The 18,145-nt window shown below is 35.8% G+C and overlaps 1 protein-coding gene across 1 annotated transcript in view; it reads right to left on the minus strand.

The window, feature by feature from the left end:
* The window catches only part of KANSL1L (KAT8 regulatory NSL complex subunit 1-like), a 139,660-nt gene extending 121,997 nt beyond the window's left edge, over window positions 1–17,663 (minus strand). The window contains exons 1-2 of the mRNA XM_011966531.1: window positions 17,230–17,663; window positions 380–1,496 (exon numbers count right to left, since the gene is read on the minus strand). Coding sequence (XP_011821921.1) covers window positions 380–1,467 — 1,088 coding nt within the window. The 5' untranslated portion in view covers window positions 1,468–1,496; window positions 17,230–17,663. The remainder of the gene's footprint in view (window positions 1–379; window positions 1,497–17,229) is intronic.
* Between the last annotated feature and the right edge of the window lie 482 nt (window positions 17,664–18,145).

An 18,145-nucleotide genomic window follows, 5' to 3' on the forward strand; every position in this document is an offset into this window, starting at 1 on the left:
TGGGAGGCCGAGGTGGGTGGATCACAAGGTCAGGAGTTCGAGACCAGTCTGACCAACATGGTGAAACCCTGCCTCTACTAAAACTACAAAAATTAGCTGGGTGTGGTGGCACACACCTGTAACCCCAGCTACTCAGGAGGCTAAAGCAGGAGAATTGTTTGCACTTGGGAGGCGGAGGTTGCAGTGAGCAGGATTGCACCAGTACACTCCAGCCTGGATGACGGAGCGAGACTCCATCTCAAAAATAAAAATTTTTAAAACAAAAAGAGTATAGCATCAAGATTTTAGAAAATCCATTTCTTGTCAATGTACCTGGAAACTAAGATAATTGCTGCTATATATGGAATAGAAAATAGTCTAATAATAATTTTGCACTTACACTGCCATATTTTTTCTAAGGGTATATTCATCCAAATCGTCATCAGAGCTGCTATCAGTTGCATCGGAATCCAAACCCTCTTCAACATGAGACAACAGCCCTGTAGCAGACAACGCAAATCTTTGGATTTCCGCAGCTGTACACCGTGCAAAGCCATTTTTTGCATCATCCCACAATTTATTCTCTGCAGTCAATGTGTTAACTTCTGGCTTAATTTCAGTGCATTTAGGTAAACTGTTACTCAAAATTGTGGTAGGTTCATGAAACATCTTCATTTTGGGGAGTTGGTGTTTCATAGACAATTTCATCTGCTGACCATAGTGCTTAACAACATGCTTTGCCAGGAGCATCTGCAAATGTTTCTGAGTTCTTCTAGCCTGGCTAAGTAAAATTTTCTGTTTGCTTACACAATGAAGTAAACGAGCATTTACTTCCTCCTCTTTTTCAGCAGCTGAAGAACTAATAGACACATTTGAGTGGCCAGCTACAATTTTCTTTTGAGCACAGTGCAATAAACCCTTTTTAATCTCAGCATCAGTAACTTTATCCAAAAGTGCATTCTCTTGATACCATTTACAGTTTTGTAGTTGTACTTTATCTACATTAGTGTCTTTGGTTATATTTGAATCCAAAATAATTTGTACATCTTTCATGCACTGGCTCGTGGTATCTGATAAAGGTTCCTTTTTGATGAACTCTTCAGAATGAGAAAGACAGATTTTACCAAGCTGAATGTTGCTGCCATTATACAGTATGTTTTTCAGCTTATTGCAACTGGGCTCCCCTAATTTCTTTTGTTTATAATTCTCATTGTATTTATTTAATGTAGAATTAGATCTCATTAGAAAAACAGTCTGGTAATGTTTTGAAGACTGAGGGGAGCCAAAATGTTTTAAATTCACAAAATTAGTATTAAGAGTAGATTCGGGAGTTGGAAATCCAAGCATCTGAGAAAAGGTGTCTCCCTTTAGCTTTTCATCTACAGTTCTTGGACTTTCCATGTAGAGCATCTTGTCAGACTCCATGGTACTTGGCAAAGATGAAAAGCCGATACCCTTTGCTGTTGCCTCCCTCAGAGCTGGGGTCATGGCGATTCCTGTAGATAAGTAATGGAAACCTACAATAATGTAAAAATAAATGGTCAAATATCTAGAAAAAAATTTTATGCTTATACTTTTTTCTAAGGGCAACATGTTCGATATTTCTCATTAAAACATGAAGGAACAAAACTCCTCCTTCATCTCCCAACTCCCAACATTATTTCAACAAAGATAAAGCTATTCTTCCCTCTGACTGGGGGCCTAATAGCTAAAGCTCCAATTAAAGCTACACATTGCTAGTACACAATAGGTGTTCAACAAATATTTGTGGATGTAATTACATCTCAGAATTCCATTTTTTTACATTTAGTTACAGTCCAAAGAAAAAATATTCCAGCCTAGAATCTGATAATAACAATTGAAAATGTGACTTAATTGCGCGCTTTCAGTCAAAAATACGAATTACTTATCTTTATAAAATATAATAAATTGCTCTAAAGTTCCATTCCTGAATTTAATCATCACAGCCTGAACGGTATTAATAACAAGAATTAAAATATAATAAATAATGTGTAAGAAGACCTAAGTGAGGCCGGATGTGGTAGCTCACACCTGTAATCCCAGCACTTTGGGAGGCCGAGGTGGGCGGATCACCTGAGATCAGGAGTTGGAGTTTACCACGGCCAATGTGGCAAAACTCTGTCTCTACTAAAAATATAAAAATTAGCCAGGCATGGTGGTGGGCAACTGTAATCCCAGCTACTTGGGAGGCTGAGGCAGGAGAATCGCTTGAACCCGGGAGGCAGAGGTTGAAGTGAGCAGAGATCACGCCAATGCACTCCAGCCTGTGCAACAGAGTGAGACTCAAAAAAAAAAAAGAAGACAACCTAAGTGAACAGAACTAAAAACATATAACTTCACAGCTGTTAAAAATATGTAATAGTAAAAACTTGCCTAATGCAATGTTTCCTCTAAAAATATCTGCAATTTTACCCTTTTCACAAATGAATATGCACCAGAAGGCATTACTCCTGCCTAGAAAATAGTGGAGACAGTGTCAGATAACCACTAAAGATTTATCCCATAATTAAACAAATTTCATTGCATATTATCAAAAGTATAAATCCATATATTGATTCACAGAAAAAGGCAACCCAGTACCATTAAACATTACGAAGCCTGGTTAGTAAAATAATTGTACATCATCAACAATTATAACTTTTTAAAGATACCTAGTATTTTGTAACCTTGATATGCCATAATTTTTGTTTCAACACATAACAGTTGATAGTCATTTAAATGGATACACTCTCACAGTTTCTGTCCCCAAGTGCTAGTTATAACTCTACTTCCTTTATTCCTACTTAAAAACACAAAACCAAAAGCTGATTCTTTACAAAGTCCAACAAAAATGATCAAGAAGAAAATAAAAGCACAACAATGTCTATGTAATAATAAAAAAAAAGGGTTATTAGCAAAATGACAGAGTAGGAGAAAATATTTGCAACATATATATCAGACAAGTATTAGTATCTAGATTATAGGAGGAATTTCTACAAATGAGCAAAAGATAGACCAGTCAGGCACTTCACAGATGATGATATTCAAATGGTCACTAAACACAGACTTAATCATACTAGTAATCAGGGGAATATAGATTAACAAAACAAGAGCCCAGTTTTCCAATCACCAAACTGATACAGACTTTTTTTCTGAAAACATCACATACATATCATGAGATGTAAGACTTCTCATATCTATTGGGATCATAAATTGGTTCAGTAATTTGACCACAATGTAGAAAATGTGTTTGTCACAGGTATCAAAGAGTAATGTTCGTAATGGCAAAACATCCTTTCAAAACAATCTAGATGCCTAACAATAACAAAATAGATTTTAAAAAATGTAACGGAATACTATATTGCAGTTAAAAAGGAATGACTTAAAGCATCAATACGGAAAGACCTTAAAAACAATATCAAGTTAAAAAGAAAAAAGAACACTGTAAAACATATATAGTATAGTACCATATAAATATAATACAAACATAAAACCTTACCATATATATGTATACATTCGTGTCTGTCTGCAAGAATAAAAAGTGAACCAGAAAAATATCTACCAAACTTGTACCAGTAGTTGCATCAAGTTAGGTTCCATAAAACAGAATTAAAAGTAATAGTTTAAGGGGATTTGCATTTTAACTACAAAATCTTACTACTTGAAGGGAAAAGACTAAATGCAAAATGAATAAATGTTAATAGTTGTTAATACTGAGTGAAAAAAATTAGACTTTTTTTATGTATACACTTTATTGTATGTCTCAATGAGTTTTCCCCAAATTCAGTATGTCTCAAAATTTATACACTTTTATATAATGCCTCAAAAATAAGCAAATAGATTCCCATTTATCCTATATGGAAAAAAAAAAAAAGAATTTTTTTTTTTCAGTTTATACTCTTCTTTTATGGAAATAGAAAAACAATTCTAAAACAAGCTAGCATTAGGAAATTTCTTCCAAGATTCAAGTTGTTCCGTGACCAACTCAAAGACCTGTATCTTCTAATCAATAAACACCCATAATAGTATTTAGTGTCTACATTGTTCTCTGAGGCAAACTGCTTTAATCACAGTTCTTGTTAATGTTACAGCAATATTCAAAAGATACTAAACTTTATCTCCCACACCACACACCTGTCCCTCTCAAAAATCTGAACAGAGTGCTATGAATATAATCAAACTAGCTAGCAGCAGGGACAGAGGTGAAATATCAAAAGGCAGGAGAATTCATCTTAGTCCCTGGATAAAGATAGGGAAAAGCTAAATATAACAAGTAGAGAAATGAGGCTGGGTGCAATTGCTCATGCCTGTAATCTGAGCACTTTGGGAAGTCAAGGTGAAGGATTGCTTGAGTACAGGAGTTCGAGACCAGCCTGGATGACATAGGGAGACCTCTTCTCTACAAATACTAAAAAATGTCCTATGTGTGGTGACATGTGCCAGTGGTACCAGCTACTTGAGAGGCTAAGGCAGGAAGATCACTTGAGCCTGGACGTTGAAGCTGCAGTGAGCTGTGATTATACCACTGCCCTTCAGCCTGAGCAACAGAGCAAGACACTGTCTCAAAAAAAAAAAAAAAAAAAAGATACACATGGCTGGGCACAGTGGCTCATGCCTATAATCCCGGCACTTTGGGAGGCCAAAGAGGTGGATCATTTGAGCCCAGGACTTCAAGACCAACCTAGGCAATATGGTGAAATCCAGGCTCTACAAAAAAAAAAAAAAAATAGTGCCACTGCACTCCAGCTTGAGTGACAGAGCAAGACCCTGTCCAAAAAAAAAAGCAGATTAGTATTTAAGAAATACAATTCGTAGGAAAAAGAGAAAGGGAAAAAAATGCAAAGATTAAAAGTGGCTAAGGCCCATTTATGGTAGAGAACTAGAAAAAAACATATACACAAAATCTCTGGTGAGATTTCTAGGCCTTACTGGTAGGATAAGTAGCTTCCAAAATGACCTTAATAATCCCCACCCTCTTAGTATTCATGCCCTTGTTTAATCCTCTCCTAGAATAAGGACTGGATTTAGTGACTCACTTTTAATGAAAATGTAGCAGAGGTGATGAGATGACTTCTGAGATTAGGTTACAAAGAGACTGTGGCTTCCATCTGGCCACCCTCTCTTATTCAGGAAAGCCAGCTGCCATGTTATGAAGTGGAAAGACCAACATGGTAAAGAAACAATGTCTTCAACGAACATATAGCAAAGAATCTGAAGCCTGCTAACAGCAATGTGAGTGATCTGAGAAACAGATCCTTCCCAGTAATGCCTTGAGATGACTGTTGCTCTAGCCAATACCTTGATTAACAACAGCCTTATGGAGACCTTGAGCCAGAGGCACCCAGCTAAGCTTACATGCCTAGATTCTCAACCCACAGAAATCATGAAATAGTATGTAATTTAAGCCACTAAATTTGGGGGTAACATATTACACAGTAATAAATAATGAACACACTTGGATATGAAGACTTTTAAGCTCTGGTCTATGAAAGACCTGGATATATCATAGCTCTTATTCTGCGATTTCCAAACCTAGCCTAAATAAGTCTCTCTACTTTGCAACCAAAAGAAACTAATGAAAATAGCTATGTCTCCTATAAATAAAAAAGATTAAATTATGTTCAGTATAGCTTTAGCATAAAATATAAGATTTCTTCCAATTATTTAAATTATCTAGATATATAATCACTTTATATAACAATGTTTCCCAATTGAATATTCCAAACTACCACTTCTGATGACCTTCATATTATATAAACAACTACACTTACCACTAACACTTCTAAGCTCTTCAAAGGCTTAGATTTTTGAACAGTTTTATTAACTACTGTATTCTCAACATGCAAATCTATCTGACACACAGAAGATGCCCAACAAATACCTGGTGAGAAAATGAGTGGTTGCCAGTATATTTAAAATCCAAAGTTGTCCTTACTATAGCCTACAAAATTGGTATTATCAGGTTCCTGACTACTTTGCCTTCTACAACTCTTTCCATGAATTACTACACTCCAGAAACACTGGCCTCTATGCTATATTTGAAACACACCAAGCAAGTCTCTGACACAGGGACTTTGTGTTTGCTATTCTCTCAGCCTGAAAAATTTTTTTACAAATAAGATGGCTGGCTCCCTCACTTCATTTGTTTCTCTTCTAAGGTCACCTCATTAGAGTCCTTCACTGACCAATATATTTAAAATAGCTTCAGCCTCTTGGTTCATGATTCTCCATTCCCTTACACTGCTTTATTGCTCTTCATAGCTACCTGACATTATATTACATTCTAGGAAAGAATGTAGTTTAAGTGCAAGAACTCAATGTTCTAATCTCCAGCACTAGAATAATGTCTGGCACACAGTAATTATCATGTATTTCTTGACTAAATTCATAAATGAATTGATCATGATATTTAAAGGCATTTCAATGGATTCTGGTACTCACAAGTAGTAACACCTATTTCAATTACTATTTTTTAAATGTACAAAACAAAAATATATAGAAAGAATACTATGTTCAAGTATGGCTTATTTCATGAATACAAGACTGGTTCAACATTAAAGAAAACAATAGGCCGGGCACGGTGGCTCATGCCTGTAATCCCAGCACTTTGGAAGGCCGAGGCAGGCGGATCACAAGGTCAGGAGATCGAGACTATCCTGGCTAACACAGTGAAACCCTATCTCTACTAAAAGTACAAAAAATTAGCCAGGTGTGGTGACAGGCACCAGTAGTCCCAGCTACTCAGGAGGCTGAGGCAGGAGAATGGCGTGAATCCGGGAGACAGCTTGCAGTGAGCCGAGATCTCACCACTACACTCCAGCCTGGGCGACAGAGCAAGACTCTGTCTCAAAAAAAAAATAAAAAAAGAAAACAAAACAAAACAAAACAAAAACTAAAACTCACCATATCAAAAGGCTAAAGAGAAACCATATGATATGATGTCAATAAATGGAGAAAAAGCATTTGACAAAATTCAATATTCATTCATGAGAAAAACTCAGCAAATTAGCAAGGAGAGGGAATTTCTTTAATCTGATAAAAAGCATCTACACAAATGCCTATAGCTCATCTCATAATTAATGGTGAAAGACTGAATCTTTCTGCCGTAAGACTGGGAATGAGGCAAGGTAGACATTTCTCACCACTCATATTCAATGTTGTAGTGGAAGACCTAGTTAGTACCGTAGGGCAAGAAAAAAAAGAAATAAAAAGCATACAGATTATAAAGTAAGTAAAATCATCTCTATTCACAGATGACATGATTTTCTACATAGAAAATCCCAAGGAATCAAACTCCTCGACTAATGAATTTAATAAGGCAGCAAACGCAAAGTCGACATACAAAACTCATTTATATTTCTATATGCTAGAAATGAAAAACTAGAAATAGAAATTTTTAAACAGTCATAATTCTAACACCTGCAAAAATGCTTTGGTATAAATCTAAATAAAAGATGATGCACATGATCTTTATACTGAAAAATACAAAACACCCATAAAAATATCAAGACCTAAATAGTGCATTACACTATGTTCACAGATAAAACTATTCAATATTGTTATGATGCGAATTCTCCTCAAACTGATTTACAAGTTTAGGCACAAAATCTTGGCAGGACATTTTGCTGATATCTACAAGCTAATTCAAAGATTTATATGAAAGTTAAAGGAACCAGAATAGCCAAAACAAATTGGAAAAGAACAAAGTTGGGGGATTCACACTACTTCCCAATTTATAGTAGCCAAGACAGTGTGGCATTAGCAAAAGGATGAACACACAAATGGAAAGAACAGAGCTCAGGAACAGACCCACGCACATATGGCCTTTTTTTTTTGAGACTGTCGCCCAGGCTGGAGTGCAATGGAGTGATCTCGGCTTGCTGCAACCTCTGCCTCACAGGTTCAAGTGATTCTCCCGCCTTAGCTTCCCGAGTAGCTGGGATTACAGGTAGCCGCCATCATGCCCGGCTAATTTTTGTATTTTTGTAGAGATGGGGTTGCACTATGTTGGCCAGGCTGGTCTTAAACTCCTGACCTCAGGTGATCCGCCCACCTCAGCCTCCCAAAGTGCTGGGATTACAGGCTGAGCCACTGCGCCTGGCCTGATTATTTTGACAAAGATACCAAGGCAATTAAATGTAGAAAGCCTTATTTCTTAAATCGTATCACTCTAGACTAACTGGACATCCATAGGCAAAAAAAAAAAAAAAAAGGGAAACTGAATACATATTTCTACCTTATATAAAAATGGTCAGACCTATTGGCCAGGCGCGGTGGCTCAAGCCTGTAATCCCAGCACTCTGGGAGGCCGAGCAGCCGGATCACGAGGTCAGGAGATCGAGACCACCATCCTGGTTAACACAGTAAAACCCCATCTCTACTAAAAAAATACAAAAAATTAGCCGGGCGTAGTGGCGGGCGCCTGTAGTCCCAGCTACAGGAGGCTGAGGCGGGAGAATGGCGTGAACCTGGGAGGCGGAGCTTGCAGTGAGCGGAGATCGCGGTACTGGACTCCAGCCTGGTCGACAGAGCCAGACTCCGTACAACTTCTAGGAAAAAAAATTAGAAAAAATGTTTGTGACAATGCTTTAGGCAAATATTTTTTTAGATATGATACCAAAAGCATTATTCACAAAACGCTGCTAAATTGGACTTCCTAAAAATTAAATATTAAACTTTTAAAAATAATTATTTAAAATAGTACTGCTGGGAACCTCTGACATATATATTCAGAAGATAATGTGTTCAAGAGTTAGTAGAAATCAGATGTGCATATTACTGAAAGTCACTGAGTTTATCATTCAGATTAATGCTGAATGGTGGTTTTGACCATGATATAGTTTTAAATTTTATTTTTTTTAGGTATTATTTCATTTATACAGATAGACAATTTGTTAAAGGCAAAATGAGTAAGGAGGAATACTGATTTGAAAAGCATAAAAATTCTTTTAAAAAATTTGTTTTAATTTTTGTGGGTACAAAGAAGGTGTATATATTTATGGGGTAGATGATGAGTGTGCATGGTGGCTCACGCCTGTGATCCTAGTATGGTGGGAGGCCAAGGCGGGAGGATCACTTGAGTCCAGGAGTTTGAGACCAGCCTGCGTAATACGGTGAGACCCTGTCTCTATTTTTAAAAATATATATACACATATATTTTTATCCAAGACTAATTGGATATATCCAATAGATATGAAGAACTGGTGTTCATATCCAAGTGTATTCATTATTTATTACTGTGTAATATATTACCCCCAAATTCAGTGCCTCAGGTATATATATTTATATATATATATAAATAAAAATTTAAAAATTAAATTCAAGATAGAGTCAACAACGTTTGACAAACACTTAACAGGAATTAAGGGAAAGGAAGGAATCAAGGATGACTCCTAGGTTTTTGGCTTGAGCACTGGGTGGTCAGGTCAGTGGTGCTATTTTCTGAAAGGGGGCGGACTCAGGGAGAAAGAAAGTTGAAGAAGAAAAACATAAAAATTTCTGTTTTGGATATGTTACTTTTTAAGTGTCTATTAAACATTCAAGTGGAAACAGCTATAAAAACAAGTCTGGAGTTCAAGCAAGAATTCATAATTAGAGAGATTATTTTGCAGAGTCACTGGCATATAAATAGTATTTACCCTAGGGAGTGGGTATAAACAAAGAAGAGAAAGGAGCCCAGGACAAAACGTGGGGGTTTACTAACATTTACTTGAGCAAAGGAAGACGAGTTATAAAAGAGGAAGAGCCCTAAAAGAAAACTGAAAAGATCATCAGTGAGATAGGAAGAAATCCAGAAGTGTATGAAATCAAGATACCAACGTGTTTAGAAATGTATAACATGGTTGGTTCTGTCAAATGCTAAAGAGGTCAAGCAAGGTGAAGACGGCAAGGCCAATATTACTTTTTAAGGAATGTATTGAGAAGTCTTGCTTTTAAAAAGTTACATATTAACTAAATATCCAACTCCAGCAGCCTCTAGCCATTCTATCCTATCTAAGTGGAGGAAAAACTAAGAAGCAGGAGTGAAGTTCACAGCCCAGGGCACAAGCTCACTGAAAGACAGACTTTACCACTGGCATACAGAACATCTTTTCCACCCTTACATCTTATTAAAAGCCTATTTACTAGAGTTCTTTTTACTCAGCACATCATGTTCAGCTTTCAAGAGAAAACTACAAGGCATACTAAAAGGCAAACAACATAGTTTGAAGAAAAAGCAAGCATCAGAACCAGATTAGATATGGCAGGGATGTTGGAATTACCAGACCAAGAATTTAAGACAACTATGATTAATATGCTAAGGCCGCTAATGGAAAAACAAGCCAATATGCAACAAATGACAGGTAATGTAAGAAGAGAGATGGAAATTCTAAAACAGAATAAAAATGAAATGCTAGAAATCAAAAACACTGCAACAGAAATTGCCTTTGATGGACTTAGTAGTAGACTGAATGTGGTGGAAGAAAGCAGCACTAAGCTTGAAGAGATGAAACCTCCAAAACTAAAAAGGGAAGAGAACAAAGATGGCAGGGGGTTTGGGGAAGAAGAGAATACCCAACCAAGAACTGTGGGACAATTACAAATGGTGTAACATATGCATAATGGGAATACCAGAAGAAGAGAAAAAGAAAAGAAAAAAATACTTAAAACAATAATGACTAAGAATTTCTCCAAATTAATGTCAGACACCAAACCACATATCCAGAAAGCTCAGAGAACACCAAACTATCACTTAATAAATGAAGCACTATATAAAATTGTATTACCTGAAATTTATATACAAAAGTGTTCTTACAACAAATAGTCCATTTAAAAATTTTTACTAGAAATTACTTCATCACATATTTTCCCCAAATAGATCAAAAGCTACATGAAGGCAGGTGTTATGTGTTCACTCGTCATGGTATTCTAGAATAGTTTATGGCACATAGCAGGCTCATAATAAATATTTCTTGAATAAATACTACCCAAAATGGTAAAATTATTTTAAAGTTTCAGGGAAGAAGGTTCATGAGATATTTTATTGTGAAGGAGTCTCAAGGCAAAAATATTAGGAAACATTAGTATAGAATGTAACTGTCCAATAGATACATGACGTGGTTACACATGTAATTTTAAACTTGCTACTACTAGACATATTTTTAAAAGAAACATGAAAAATTAAATTTCATCCTGTATATAAAATATCATATATCAACATGTAATCAATATATAAACATCTTGATATTTTCTATTCCTCTGTATTTGTGCCAAGCCTTATAACCAGGGATCAATTATCGACTGTTGTATTTCAGTCCCCCAATTTTTTGGCCAAATATATTGCTTAATATTTTCAGGCACCTATAGTATTCTAGGCTATACGGAAAGTTTATGGAAAATAAATCCTCAAACAGCTTTCTAAAAATCATCTTGATCTTCCTATAAATACTCAGTTTCTAATTATTTAGGTTTCCAATTACACACATAACTGGGCAGGAGTATTTGGATCCTTGCTAAATCTAAGAAATGTCTTTATGACTACCAAAATACTTCATTATATTACTCTAGGCACCACCATCATCTTTGATGATTATTTCTTTCATATACACCCAGGATACTTAGGCACAATAAGTCCCTTTTCTAAAAGAATTTAGTCTAATGATGCAGAACTTCAAAGAACCTAGAAGGAAGAAAACTGGAAAGAAGAATTAAACTTTTTGTCACAACACACAGAAACTAAAATATCAAGTTTACGGAATTTAAGAAGCAAAACTTAAGTTATGAAAATATATCAGTACTCTTTCAAAGAGAGCAACTAGATACATAATCTCGATTCTGTCAATAGGCAACAGTTCTAGATAATCCAAAAACCAATTATGTTTCTTGGGTATAAATTTTACTTTTATTTATTTATTTATTTGAGACGGAGTCTCGCCACCTAGGCTGGAGTGCAATGGCACAATCTCAGCTCACTGCAACCTCCACCTCCTGGGTTCAAGTGATTCTCCTGCCCCAGCTCCCAAGTAGCTGCGATTACAGATGCGTGCCACCATGCCCAGCTCATTTTTTTGTATCTTTAGTAGAGACGGGGTTTCACCATGTTGGCCAGGTTGGTCTCGAACTCCTGACCTCGTGATCCACCCGCCTTGGCTTCCCAAAGTGCTGGGATACTTTTATGTTTTTAGAACAGAATTTTCAACTTACATTCCAATTTCACTTAAAAAAAAAAAAGAAAACTTCCTTAGCACATCAGCAGCCCAGAAGTATTATGGATGGCAAAACAAAACAAATAAACAAAAACCAGTCTGTTATAAAACTGTTACAGATAGTCTATCAAGTAAATAATCCTCTAGTAAGCAATTCCAATCTCAGTGTATCTCTGTTTTTCTTTTAGTGTCTTATTAAAAAACACCAGAGAGAATTTCAGTAAGACAAGACAAAGCTTATGTCTTTAAATAATAAATACTTTTAAAAACTAGAATCAATTTTTTTGGTTTTTGGTTAAATTCGTTATAAATAAAATTAATCTGATAAAAAACAAGGGGGGATTGTAAAGTTAAATCTATACCATCAATTCTAATTTTTAGACTACAATTTAATCAAAAGAACAATCACTGTTAATTAAGGCATTAGTTGCTATTGGTTGCTCTGAAATTATTATAAATAAAATTAAATTAATCTGATAAAAACAATGGATAGACTATAAAGTTAAATCTATACCAAAAATTCTAATTTGGGGTCTACAGTTTAATCCAAAAAACGTTCATTGTGAATCAAGGAAAGCATGAGTTACTATTAATTGTTCTGAAATTGTATTACAGTAGTCTCCCCTTATCAGCAGTTTCACTTCCATAGCTCCAGTAACCTGTGGTCAACTGCAATCCAAAAACAGGTGAATACAGTATAGTAAGATATTTTGAGAGTGAGCAAGAAGAGCACATTCACACAACTTTTATGTATAGTTACAATTGTTCTACTACTGTTGTTGCTAATCTTTTACTATGCCTAACTTATAAATTAAACTGGATCATATGTATGTATGGTTAGAAAAAAATAAAGTATATATAGGGTTAAGTACTATCTGAGATTTCAGGTACCACTGGGGATCTGGAAACATATACCCCAAAAATAAAGATGGACTACTGTACTACAAATAAAAGATCTTGCCCTGTTGTCTCCAGACTTTCCATTAGGAGCTTAATCTATATTTTTAAAGATTTATCAACCATACATATTTATAAATTTTGTATTAATTAAATGCAATCTGATCCCTTGGACATCATGAAATACATTAAAGCCATCATCCTCAAAAGGTGCATGTACACAGTAAGATAATTACCAAGTCAATAGTTACTGAGTTGGTGTAGACAGTCAATAATCAGAGCTTTACAAATTAATACATAGGTCACATATTTCAAATACTTTTTGACAAACTTCCTAAAGAAAAATAAAAAATTCGCTAATCTAATCTCAACGCTCAGAGTTGAAACTGATAATCTATATAAGAACCACTCTTCCTCCTGAGAATGTGCATTAAAGATTAAAGGCCAAATCTGAATTCCTATCCCCTAAAATATTGCTCCAGGTTCTGATTTATATTCTAGAATGCATACATATATTCCATATATGCCATGGAAAATACCCTATCCAAATCTGCCCCTGAACATTAAATTTATTCTTTTAACTGGAATCTGGATAATCCCAGCTCTCTTAAATGCACAGCAAAGAAACAAACTAGGAAAAAAATATCAGAAAGACAGCAGATTTACACTTAATGCTACAATAAAGTGAAAAGACTGCCAACAGTATTTTGAGAGGGGGGAGAACCCTGAAGTAGGGTCAAATAATAAATTATTTCCACACTTGTGACCTAAATGTTTCATATAGCTAACCTAGGCTAATCACATAAAGAAAGAAAGAGCAGAAAAAAGACAAATTCTTTTAGCAAAATATGAGAAGTTTTTAAACATTATCACTAGACTATAAGGGGACTAGAGGAGTGCAGTCGTGCCACTGCATTCCAGCCTGGGTGACAGAGAGACACTATCTCTACAAAAATTTAAAAATAAATAAAAAATACATGAGGATTCAAAGTTTCTGAATTGTAGCAGGGAAAAGTCCAATTAAACAAACAAACAAAAAAAGAATGACCTCACACTGGTACAGTTTCATTCCTCAAAAATACAGGAATTAATGGAAGGTAGGAATACAAAATACAGTATTGTTTTCAAGATTTCTTCATGCCACTTTATAGGAATTCTCAATTTACTGCAGAAAACATTGCAGTAATTGGCATGACTAGGATTCAGTCAGCTCAGTACTTTATATTCAATGATGTTTTATAAGCAAGAACTTCTTCCACTTTGAAAACTATGCCTAAAAAGGAATTCTCTTTGAAGACTAAAGGAATTTAATTAAAGATAAAGCCACTTGGGTGGCTACATAACACATCAAACAGATCATACTTCAAGCAGAATTATTACTTTTCACTTGTAAGTGCATGACTCATAGGAATATAAATGAAGTCATTTTTTTCTGTGTGTATCAATTTGGATCCAAAAATCTACATGTAGAAGTACACTATCACATTCACTCGGTCTATATACTTTGGCTTCAATTCAATTTCACATGAATAAACACTGATTAATGACCTACTGCCGAATAAAAAATTGTTTAAATAACAATAACACACTTGAGAATTGTCTTGGACTGGAAACAAAGCCTCAATATTATATAAACAAAAGTTCATAAATATTTTTAAAATATTAACAAAGTCTCAATACTACTGAATTTTCACATCCATATAGAAATGTTTCTAGGAACCTGAAAATAACATTAAGTATTTAAAATTTCCATTATGAAGAGTCTTTGGATTTTTATCATAGACTATCTACTGGCAAGTTTAATAGTACCATTTTTATTAAATTTGCTGGGTGTTTATTTATCCCACATGATTAGGGAATAAGGAGTACAATTCAGTGAAAAGTCCCTATAAGACAACATTTAAAAGAAAAAGAAAGGTAGAAATCTCCTGGAAATTATGTATCTTCCTTGCCTTTCTAAATGAAACATACTAAAAGTAATGTAAGATTGTATTTATGATTCAGGGTCATCATGATGTAAATTATTCCATTAAAGTACTATAATGCAGTATCAGCTTTAAGGATAGAGATACAAGAGATATGCTTTAAAATTAGTAAATTAGTTGCTAATTGCCCAATAACTGTCACTCCTGTTGCAAGCAGCCCCAATCTTTTGTTTGTATCTTGATGAACCCAACCAGTAAACAACCCTAAGCACAACTCTATACCTGAAGAAAACAGCTCTCTGCCTCCTCCAACTACCATCTAATACTACATAGACAAAATAAGGGTATGGAGAGATTATTCGAATACATGAAAAACATCATGAAAACAAGGATTATGTAGTATTTATAAGATTTATGTGGTAGATTAAAGGGCATAACGGATGCTATCGGCAATAATAGGTGAGCTACCAAGAACAATCTCAATAATAAAGGAACTTTAGACAGTAGGCATCGTTTTTTGCCAAATACAGTAAAAGCTACAAGTGAAACTACATTGATCAGTGAAAGTTTATGTTCATTCCACAGAAGACAGATGAATGAGTAAAGGAAATGAAATAATCTAAGGTATCATGATAAATGGCATCAAAATTGGATGAAGCTCTCTGATAATGCAGCAGCTGGGCTATGAGAAGTTAATTGACCTTTTAGTAGACAACTGTGATCAGATCACTAAGGCCTCACCTGAATGAAAAAGTAGTAAAAGTTACGAATCCAACAGTAATAGTATACTACTAACAATGTACTAGTAAACTGAGTAAAACAAAAAGCAAAAGACAATTTCCTGACCTTCCGCAGACAAAAAAGATAAATATTAACCAACTGGCAAGTATTTATTGAGCACCCACTAAGTGATCTGCAGCATGTCAAACATGAAATATATTTCTTTCTCTCAAGCACTTATACAATAAGTTAAAAAATAAAATAGATACATCACAGATTAGAGTGAAAAATTTTAAATCCAAATTAAAGGAAGGTTTTTAGTTTTAAAGCCTAATACTAGGTGATAAAGACATAATGGGAGGCACACGCAAACCACTAGATCAGTGTATATCAATACAACATTCTGTAAAGTAATGTGGTGATGACACAAGAGCCTTAAAAAACACACATACAAACAAACAACAAAAACAGACTTTTGGGCCCAGTAATTCGTCTTCTACAAATCTAAGGGGGGGAAATTTCAAAGATTTATGTAAGAGGATATTGTCTGTAGTGAAATACACACTAGCAAAACCTGAAACATCTCACATATGTGCCAATAGAAAAAATTTAAAATACGATAGTTACCTGGTGAAATGTTAGGCAGCTATTAAAAATCTTTTTTCAAAGAATATTTAATGATATGGGAATGTCTGAGTTAAATGCAAATACCATATGATCTCAGTTTTAGGAAAAATACACATATATGCATACAGAAATACTTAAAGTACAAAATATTTTTATTTTTCTTATTTGCACTCATCTATTTTCCAAGTTACTTTATAATAAATAATATTTAACAAAATAATTGCTATTTGCAAATGCACATCATGAAACGAAATTAAAATGTAAATGTTGAAAGTCAATGTGAGAGAATTGGCCTGGATTAAGAAGTTTCACATAAAAAATTACTCCAGACAGTTTGCGGGAGAGAATAATCTACGTAGATTAAAACCATGAGGAAATGGTTGCAGACGCTGACACTGATCTGAATAAGTAGGTGGAAACTGAGGGAGAACCAAAGATAATAGTTACAATAGATTTTAAAGATAATCAAATATATTCTATTTCATGACTAATTCATTGTTTAATTTCCCCAACATGCGGGCTTTTAAAAAAAAGTTCTGTTATAAAAATAACACTACTTAGCAATTGGTAGAGATTAGGAATCACTTTTCCTAACCCAAGGGATTTCTTCTTTCTTACAATCTCTTAAGACAGAAACCATATTATGAAACTTTACAAAAAGGAAACAAATTTGACATCAGAGAGGTGACTAACCCAAAGAAATGGCTACTTATTAAGAACGGGAAAGGCAGAGACCACTCACTACTAAGCCTCTTTCTCAATACTGAATTATTTTTAGAGACACTTTTTCCTAGTCAGAAATTGGCAGTTTTGTCTGCAGTGCTCACAAACATTTCACTTGGGTTTTGTGGCTAACAAACCTGCCTCATCCAGCAATATTTAAAAATATTACTAACCCAAACTCAGATTAAGTTAAGCAAACTGGCTAAAGACGAAGGAAGTTTGTTTCTTAAACCTCGCCAGAACGTGACTGTCCTGAAGTTTGGGGAATCAAAAACGCAATGTGCTTACCACAGTTCAAACAAATAAACAAACAAACAAAAACGGACTCTCCCAGAGTAAGAAAACATTACAAGAACGTCCATCCAATGCCTGCCCTCCCGGCTGCAAAGCCAGGCTCTTTCTTTTCCTGCGGTTTCTGAAACGGCCAGGATACCGCCTGGTATTTCTTGCTACCAAACACCACGCAGTCTCACTTTTTCCAGCAAGACCGGTCCCTTCCTCAACACACCGAAGTGACACAAACTTGGAAGCACCATCCCTCAATAATGCGCTAGATTCTGCTCGATCCCATCTAACTCTAAAGCCCAAATCTACGTTTTCCTGAAAGTGTGAAATAAATAAAACAGGGGTCTCATCAAATCCAGCCTGCTCCGCCTCACAGCTGCCTCAAAAGAACCGTCGCCACACCCGCAATGGGTGAGGCTCAGCCGAAGAGGCAAGAGGCGGGTCCAGGAAACCACGTGTTCTGCCTTCTGCGCACGCGCCAGCCAAAACAAAAGGGAGGTCTGCCAAGCCCCACCCCCCACGTGACCGCCGTCTAGGTCCGCCCCCACCCCTCCCTAGACCCCTTCCCTCCCCAGCTGCCAAGGCTGTTAGGTTTAGCCGTTTAAATTTGGCTGCGGTCGGACCCCTGCCCTAGAGCGCGATCCCGTGCCGAGACCAGAGTCCAGCAGCCCAGAGGATTCGGGGGGCGAAGGGGCTGCCGGTCGGTCGCCTGACCCGCAAGTCCACCCGGCAGTCTTCTCCCCTCCCCGCGCTGCCGCCTTCCCCAAGAGGGGAGACCCACCCCCGTCATCCCGCCGCTGAGAC

Source organism: Mandrillus leucophaeus, unplaced genomic scaffold (assembly GCF_000951045.1).
Source record: "Mandrillus leucophaeus isolate KB7577 unplaced genomic scaffold, Mleu.le_1.0 Scaffold763, whole genome shotgun sequence".
Classification (NCBI taxonomy): Eukaryota; Metazoa; Chordata; class Mammalia; order Primates; family Cercopithecidae; genus Mandrillus; species Mandrillus leucophaeus.